The following is a 9,337-nucleotide window of genomic DNA, read 5'->3' on the forward strand; positions in this document are numbered from 1 at the left end:
TAATTAACAGGATTTGTGGTGTTCCATCTTCGTGGAGTGATTGTCGACGTTGGAGGTGTTGGTCCACGATCGTCCGTCTCCTTTGATCGACTACATCGGAGGGTGAGCAACAATTCCATGACCTCGTCCACTTTTTTTCCATGTCACTAGATTAAATTTTCACATCAAGTCGCGTAACCTAGGTCTCCCGTCCGAAAGGGTTGCATCGATAAATATGCATTCAATTGCATATTTATCACCGCAGCTCTTTCGGATTGTCCAGCGCTTTCCACGGACAGCCCGAGGATGTGTAGATTGGGTACGTTGTTCATGCTCTACCCCGTTCCGAGACAGGATTTCGGCGGCGCCTCCCTGTTGTTCTCCGGATGCACATTCTCTCGGCATTTTGCCGAGACGTGTATTTGGAGAACAGCGGGGAGGTGCTGCCGAAATTTTGTCTCGGAATGGGGTAGAGCATGGACAACGTACTCAATCTACACATTCTCGGGTGGGATTAGGGCCCATCTTTACCTATTAGAGATGTAGGTGGATTAAATGTCGTTTCTCGTCAACCTTGTAAAAAATAAAATATTGATGTGAGTAATTTAAATGAATCCTTAATTTTGTTGTGTGGCTTCCAATAAAGCAGAGATGGCAGATAATCAGTGGATGTATAGTGGGTTTTTCCGTCGGAATCAAGTAACAACAGAGTGGGTCGAGAAAACTGATGTGTTTTTGAAAGAGATATTCCGTAGTCCAATGAGGATGGTGCCAGAATGCCCGTGTGCCAGATGTAAGAGGCGTATACGCAGAGATAAGAGTGAGATGACTAAGCACCTTCGCACGCATGGATTTATGCCCAACTTTAATATGCCGATAAACTTTGCCCAGCGGGACCGTGGTAGAGAGGATGTGATACGACAACGCATCGCTGGTTATGAGGACGATGGGGTTAGAGACATGCTAGATGATGTCTTTGCTGCACAGCCGACACCTCCGTCACATTCAGCGAATGAACCGGAGGAGCCGGAGGAAACCGCAAAGGCCTTCCTGGAAATCTTGGCCTCGTCAAAGAAACCTCTCTATGAGGGTGCCAAGCTGTCTGTGCTGGATGCCATCTCGCAACTGATGGCAGTCAAGGCTGAGTACGGCTGTAGCCGAGGTTGCTTCGAAGCATTTCTGGGAGTATGGGCTAACAGCCTGCCTGAGGGCCATGAACTGCCGAAAACCATGTACGGTACGAAGAAAATCATGAAGGCGCTCTCGATGGACTATGAGAAAATACATGTTTGTCCAAAGAATTACCCTAGAGGAGGAGGCGGTGGGGGAGAGCCCCTAGAGGAGGAGGAGGTGGGGGGAGAGGCAACCGGGGCAAAAAACTCCGGGCCGTGTCTGAAATAGGAGGGTCTTCTTTGATGCCCTCCTATACAGAGGCACCTTCTGAGTCTGAGGAGGAGGAGTATGTTCCTGATGGCGAGGAGGAGGAGGCCGAGGAGGAGGGTGAGAAGGAGGAGGCCGAGGAGGAGGGTGAGGAGGAGGCCGAGGAGGGTGGAGGGGAGGTTGATCCCGCGTTGTGGGGTGACTTGCCACCGGGTTCTTCGCAGGGGTGGCTGCGTGGTAATGCCGGACTACCTACACCACCTTCTATCGAGGAGCACAAGTGGCTCATTGAACCTGTGGGGACAGAGTAAGTGCCTCTCAATCATATTTTCAACACATGACAACATTTTCTTATTGTACACATGGCAATCATTTGATTCTTTTGCAGAAACTGGATCCTTCACGGAAAGGGCCGTAAACCGAACGGCCTTATCACTGTCCTGTTGAAGGAGTTTTGGCCTGGCCTATTCTGCCCGCGGCCAGACAGGGACCCGCAACAGCGGGTTTTGGCCACGAGTTGGGCCCACTACAAGGCTTGCAGCAACACGGAGTACGGGACGACCGCTAAGGCCGTGATCACCAAATTTTGGGTAAGTTCTCTTCTGAATCACTTGTCTTCAGTTTCGTTCATAGTTTATCATTGAATCACTCAACTCATGCCTTGTTTGCTTCTGGTTTTTGCATGATTGCAGCAACTCTATAGAGTTCTTGACGAGCACAAGGCCAGAGCCGACGTGGTCTTGCTTGCGGCTGCGAAGAAGAAAGCTCGTCAGTTGCAGTACGAGGTGCGCTGGGTTGCCGTCTCGCAGTACTACCACTACTACCTGCAACAAAAGATGCCCAAAACTCAAGCGCAGAAGCTACGACTTACCTTCAGCAAGGAGCAGTTCATGATGGTAACTATTACTAACTTTTCATTGTTTCAAGCAGTCAACTATATGTTTCGTGCTCACATGTCATGCTTCCAAAATTTGCATAGGTTGTTCCTCGTTGGTGCTATGGAAGGCATGACGGATGGGCGAGTTTGATGGATAGGTGGCTCGGCGCCGATGTAGAGTTTGTTGCCAAGAGCATCAAGGCCCGGGCTAACCGTGGAGACGAGGGACACATGGCCAAGGAAACAGGAACCACTGGGGCTTCAAGGCCATGAAGGTATATCTATGTGCATGATGTATTTTTGTTCTTCTTTACGTCATGTTCTTATGTATGGCTGACTTCTATTTGACGTTGTAGGAGGACAAGTTGAAGAGGCCGCTCTCAGACATGGAGTCGTGGAAGCTGGCCCGCGAGCGGAGTCATCGCAAGGAGGGCGAGAGCCAGTACTACGGCAAGACCGAGGAGCACCTGGGGTCTTACATTCATCACTATCAGGAGTTGCATCCGGATGTTCCTGTTGCTGAGGTCGCCCAGTCTCAGATCGACGACACGGCGGTGGTGGCCATCCAGGGGAAGAAGAATGGCCGGTATCCGTGTTTCGATGGCTTGATCACTCCTTCGATCTCGTACACGGCTTCGGGCTAGCAACCCGAGCCAGTTAGAGAGTACGGGGCGTTCACAGACTCCCTTAGCCCGCCAGCATGCTGTAAGTACTTCCTCTTTATCTTTTTCTATCTTGCATTCTCAGTTTATTTTCAGCATTGCTCACTTAGAAACAACCTAAATTATGTAGGCATATAAGGAGTTTATCGAGCATAGGAATCTCGAGGTGCGGGAGTACTTGAAACGAGTGAAGGCAAATGATGATTACAACCGTCAGATGATGACGGTTAGTTTTGCCCTCTTAAAACCAACCTAAATTTTTGCACTTTCATTCCTTCTAATCTTCTAGTTTGCTTGTTTAACTAACATTCAGGCTATGTTGGCGTCTTGGACTAACCGCACGGATCCACCACAAATGGGACCCCCACCACCACCTGCGGGAGAACCCCCACACGTGCCCACGTTCGATGAATGGGTGGCACTAGGCAGTGATGGTCCGGTTAGTACATTTGCCTAACTACTAGCAAACTAGTTCTCGTTCATGAAACACTATCATATTATATTTACCGTTAGAATCTTTTCTGAAACATGTAGGGGACCGGTGGCTCGACTCCTGCTCCGTCTACCCCAGTCACTCCGATCTGGCAGAGTGGTGGTGGTCGCGATGGCGGTTTTGGCGGAGGTGGTGGTGGTGGTTTTGGCGGAGGTGGTGGTGGTGGTTTTGGCGGAGGTGGTGGTGGTGGTTTTGGCGGAGGTGGTGGTTTTGGCGGGGGTGCTCTTGCTTGATGATTCCGTGCATGTGGCCATCGTGCCATGCCTTTCATATTCCTACTTTTATCATGTTTCATGTCTTGCACTACTTTTATGTTCATGAACTTCCATCGGTGATGATCTTTAGATGATGTGATGAACTTGAGTATGTTTAGATGATGATGGTGAACTTGAGTATGTTTAGATGAACTTGAGTATGTTCACATGATGAATTGTCATATTTCTGCATAATTTCATATTGTTCCGTTTTGAAATGCTGTCAAATGAATTGGAAAAGAGAAAACAGGGAAAATAAAAAAAACAAAAAAAACTATGCCTACGGCAAAGCCGTCGGCATATATACGCCCAGGAGTTACCAGGGCTTGCCACGTGGCACATCTATGCCTACAGCAAAGCCGTAGGCATATATGAAAAACTATGCAGACGGCTTTGCCGTAGGCATAGCCCTGCTGCCAGGAGAAACCAGGAGCTGCTACGTGGCAGAGATATGCCTACGGCAAAGCCGTCGGCATAGATTTCCACCTATGCCGACGGCTTTGCCGTAGGCATAGCCCTGCCGCCAGGAGAAGCCGGGGACGACACGTGGCGCAGGTATGCTGACGGCTAGGCCGTCGGCAAAGATAGAAATCTATGCCGACGGCCAAGCCGTCGGCATACATGCACCACGTGTCGTCCCCTGAATCGCCAGCGCTGTTGACGGCGCCGTCCGTTGCCGTTAGACGGAAAACAACGCCGACGACTAAACTATGCCGACGGCTGTCCCACGGCCGTCGGCATATGCTCCTATGCCGACGGCTATACTACGCCGACGGTCTGACACATCTACGCTGACATGATCTACGCCGACGGGGCTATGCCGACGGCAGCCGTAGGCATAGATCTATGCCGACGGCAATGGACCTATGCCGACGGCCCTGGGCCGTAGGCATAGCCCGCGAGTCCGGTGGTGCAAGAGCTCGGACGGTGAGGAATTTCAGGTCGAGGAGGCAGTCGCCATGGAGTCGCAGACCATCCGCCACATGATCGAGGACGACTGCGCCGACAACGGCATCCCGCTCCCCAACGTCGACTCCAAGATCCTCTCCAAGATCATCGAGTACTGCAAGAAGCACGTCCAGGCCAGCCCCAAACCGGCCGACTCCAGCGCTGCCGCCGACGCCAGCTCCACCACCTCTACTGCCGCCGCAGCCCCCGCCGAGGACCTCAAGAGCTTTGACGCCGAGTTCATCAAGGTCGACCAGAACACCCTCTTCGACCTCATCCTGGCTGCAAACTACCTCAACATCAAGGGATTGCTCGACCTTACTTGCCAGACTGTTGCAGACATGATCAAGGGCAAGACCCCAGAGGAGATCCGCAAGACTTTCAACATCAAGAATGACTTCACACCCGAGGAGGAGGCGGAGATCCGCAAGGAGAACCAGTGGGCTTTTGAGTAGAAAATAGAAAGCTTAGTATTCGTGTTTTCTTTTTTGAGACTTCGTATCATCGTATGTCGCTGCCTTTTCTATATCGTCGTAGTGCTAGTGGTCGTAAATATTCTGGAGTCTAAACGTCGTTTATTCCTGCGTGATTACCTGTGAAACTGAATTATTAATTGTCAAGTGGACGTTTTGCTTCGTTACATCATTCTTAGCTGTGATTTATGCGTGTGATTTGAGAAATTTTTGACAATCTTCAAATAGCCATATTGTTTTCAATTTTATATCTACAGATTTGCTAAAGATCTGTTGGCATGATTTTCATTTGGCTTCAGATCATATTTTGTGACCATTGGAATCTCAACGCGCAGCAGCAGCATTTGTCCATCGCGCGGAGTGGGCGTGTGTTTGTTGTTTTGTTTCGGGTTACAGGTCTTCACTGGTCTTGAAGCCGACCAGGTCCCCAAGATCGGCGCCGAGAGACAGGTATGACGACCTTCTCCCCCCGACGTCCGTGCTCAACGTCGTTGTCCCATCCCTGCGCACCCCCCTCGCAAGCGAGCGCCGTCATTCAGTATTGTACTGATCTAGTATTTCTTTTGGTTATGTTGGACATTCAAGCATGTGACATTCCACTAGAACTACTCATTTCGCTTCTTAATTAGGGATTAATACGCCTGTGATGGACATTATTCCGGGATTCGCTCATAACTCGAGCTCTCACCAGTGAGTAGTTACATGAAGTGCAAAACACAAACTAATGCGCTCTGAGGCCACTGAAGGTGTTTTGGACCTACAGTGCTACTTGTGTAGTTGTTTCTCTTTTGTACAGTGCTACGTTCATTTGTGACTGTCTTCTTTTCCCCAAGTGCCATTGGACCTACAGTACTACGTTTGAACAATTGGGGTCTCTCTCCATTGGCAACATGTAAACTTGTCGAAGTTGTACTGAAGCACTCATGCTAGCTAGCTGTTACTAGTCATTGTGGTTGCTTAATTATTTCCTGTCGTGCTACTGATCCGAGGTTTGCCCTCCTTAAAACTGTGAAACAATATTTGTTTTCCTTTTGCTGCACTGGCCAGTGATGGAACGGTGAGTTCTACTCACAACTCTACCATTTGAGTTACATGAAGTGCAAGATAGAACGCTAATGCATACATGAGGCCTTCTCCTAATCTCAGTTATCTTGATTCTTGTTTGAGTTGCATTTAAACTTGAGCTACTCCTCTTTGTGTCCAAGCTACATTTCTCTCTTTTTTTTTCTGAAACCTCTGCTGTTCTTTGGCCGACGATGTCCTGTATAATTAAAATATCTAACACGCTTGTGCTGTAAGCTGTATATTGCTGAGGCCAAGGATAACATGTTCTTCTTTTTGCCGTAGTACTAGTACTGCATCTTCATTTGCTGCTTTACCAACCGTATTCTTTTCATCATGGATTGGCCGGTGATGGAACTGTGAGTTTGTACCTTTTTTTTAGTCTAAACACGCTTTATTTATTACTCAAACAAGTTCATGGGGATATAAGAGATGTTTGGAGGGTGTAACAGCCACACATGGCACCCATAACAAGTTCATGGGGATACAAGTTCTTTGAAGGTAGAGCAACTGTGAGTTTGTACTGACTCTAATGAAGTGACAAGTTGCACACATTGCGTCTCTGAGGGCTGAGGCCTTCTGTTGGATACAACAAACACATGATCAAGTTCAGTTGAGTTTGTTCAGGTCTCTGGCCAAACTTCTTATCAGTCCAGTCTCTTTACTCTCAATGAACACAACCCGCTGCTCCATTTCTGCTGTGATTTCTTTCAGTTTTGTTACTCGATGATGTATTTTCAGTATTCTTAGCATACTGATGATATGATTGAGCATTTCCTTCACTCGCAGTGTGGGCAGCTTTCATCTTCTGAACACTTGAAAATTGAACTAACGGTCTAATAGCTTGGCCCATTTTCAACCTATAAGCTTAAGTTGCACTGAGTGCATTGATGAGAATAGCCTCTTTGATGGTTATTAGTTCATCTGTTGTTTGAATGCTGATTAAGATGGTTCTTTTTTTACTTCTTTCCCGGGTATTATATACGTCTCCTGAACCTGTTTTCTATTGCCATGCTTTGCACAAAAGTATGTCAATAGGCTTTTTTTAGAAGTAATAACTTCCTTTGGTGCATCTTGGTTTTGGTTTAGGCATGCAGATTACTTCGTTGGTACTTCTGCTTGTTAAGTCTTCATTTAGCCCCAAATTCAACTCTAAATTTCTTAGAATGGTAAATGGATTAATTTATTTACTCTTTGAATATTTTTAGGACTAAATGAGGTTTAAAATACTTATGTTGCATAACCTTGAGTATGCATGGTTGTGCTTAATAAGAGTTGTAATTTATTGTTCTTTGATGGAAAATATTGTTTGGATTCGTTTTGCTGCTGAAATTCTGTACAAAATCGGCCAAACACTTGTTCTCATTATTATATAATGTTGTGTTCAAAATGGCACTTAACCATTGGGTCTCAACTCTCTGTAGTCATCTCTTCTTTAACAATATGGACAGAAGACCTCCATTACAATAGTGTTGATCACACAGTTTATGGGTACAGGGACGGGACAATCTTCTACATCCTCAACATAAACGCTGTCAAAATACATGTCTCTTGGACCAAGATTCCGATCAAAGTCATGGTGGCATGCCGTGGCGGCGATGCAAGGCTTTCACCTGTTAATATAGGATATGATGGTGTGCTAGAGCTTTGGGTCAAGCAAGAACAAAACAACAGTGATCATGACAGTGAGTGTGAGGGAGGATGGCTACACTCTGAGCTGATGGATCTGGGGAGCAAGAGACTAGACATAGTCTTCTTTGCAGAGAGAAGATGTGCTTTACTCCTCAAGAAAGGTGATGCCTGGACTTTGACCCCCCTCCCACCCGCCCGCTCCCCCTCCCACGTCGCCCCCGCGCGGTGACCGAGGAGGACTCTAGATCCGCTGCCGCCAGTGACTCCCCTCCCTCTCCCGCTCCCTCCACCGCCGCCCAGGGGCTCGGTCGGGCAAAGCCCGGCCAAAGCCGGTGGCGGCGGGGCCTCCTTGTTCCCTCGCCTCAAGGGCTGGCGCAGCGCAACTCCTCCGGCCTGGGCGTGGCGCGGATGCTGGGCGTCGCGCGGATGTTGGCGTCGCGGCGTGGTGGAGCGCTGGGCGACTGGGCAGGCGACAGCGCGACTGCTGCGCTTCGGGCGGCGTGGATGGTGGCGGGGCGCGTGGGGGCGGCTGTGGTGGCGGGGGAGGCCAGGCCAGATCCGGCCAATAGCTGCTGCTCGCGGCACGGGCCGTGTGGGGTGATGCAGGTGGTGCGTGCCTGGTCGCGGCGGCCGGCTGGCTGGCAGGCGACGCGGGCCGAGGGGGCTTCGGCTGGTGGCTACGCCTCGCCTGCGGACTTAGTCCTAGAGTTTATGGGCTCTGCTTTTTCTTGGCGTGGCTATGTGTAGGCAGGGCGGCGGTGCTGACTTCGGAGGGCTACGACGGCCGGCGCGGCGATTGTGGTGTTCCGGGTGGTGCGAGGTGGCGGTGGCGCCCTCCTTCTCCTGGATGTGTACCGCCGATAGGTACAGATCTAGGGTTCATACTCGGGCGGGCTAGATCTGGGCCCTGGGCGGATCAAAGCTTGTGCTTCGGGTAGGAGAGGTAGGGCTTGGCCCGGGGTGTGCCTACGGGTGATGCTCGTGCTCTCCTCGCGGGCATGGTGGACGGTGGTGGTGGTCGGGTCTCCTCTATGCTATCGGGCAGATGAGTGCCGGTGACCATGGTTGAGGCGTCGCGCGAGCGGGCTCGGCTGTGGCCGTCGATAGTCACGGGGTTGTGTCCCTCCTGGTCCACCGGTACTGGCTGGGAATGCAGGCGTGGATGCCCCCTACTATGGGAGCATCGACCCAGATCCCGTGAATGATGTTAGGCTAGGAATGAAAGGAGACCCCTTTCTTTCCTCCTTCCAAGGTTGGTGCTCCCTGATGTGGACGGATGGTGGTGGCTTGGACATGGATGCCGGAGTGGCGGCTTTGGATGGCAGTCCACATGGTTGGCTTTCCGGCAGGCACCATGTCAGTGATGATGGCTCTCTCCTTGGCCGTGCGGGCGGCAGGAGGGTAGCGATGGATGGCTCAGGTGTTCTCCCTATCTTTGGCAGTGGTGCCGCCCTGATCCAGAGCTGGGACGCTGATCTCGTTGCGCTTGTCCTGAAGACCTCGTGTGGCACGGGGGAGCTGCCGAGCGAAAGTTCTGCACTTTGTCGCCGACGACGGCGCCGCTTTCGGGCGCCGCT

At 50.3% G+C, this 9,337-nt stretch overlaps 1 protein-coding gene across 1 annotated transcript; it reads left to right on the forward strand.

Moving 5' to 3' along the window:
- The first annotated feature begins 4,266 nt into the window (after positions 1 to 4,266).
- LOC123039355 (SKP1-like protein 1B) lies at positions 4,267 to 5,264 on the forward strand. Its single transcript, XM_044462559.1, has 2 exons — positions 4,267 to 4,323; positions 4,563 to 5,264. The coding sequence occupies exons 1-2, from the start codon at positions 4,267 to 4,269 to the stop codon at positions 5,046 to 5,048; spliced, it is 543 nt and encodes a 180-aa protein (XP_044318494.1). The 3' UTR covers positions 5,049 to 5,264.
- Positions 5,265 to 9,337: the final 4,073 nt, after the last annotated feature.

The sequence above is a fragment of the Triticum aestivum genome, chromosome 2B, assembly GCF_018294505.1.
Source record: "Triticum aestivum cultivar Chinese Spring chromosome 2B, IWGSC CS RefSeq v2.1, whole genome shotgun sequence".
Classification (NCBI taxonomy): domain Eukaryota; kingdom Viridiplantae; phylum Streptophyta; class Magnoliopsida; order Poales; family Poaceae; genus Triticum; species Triticum aestivum.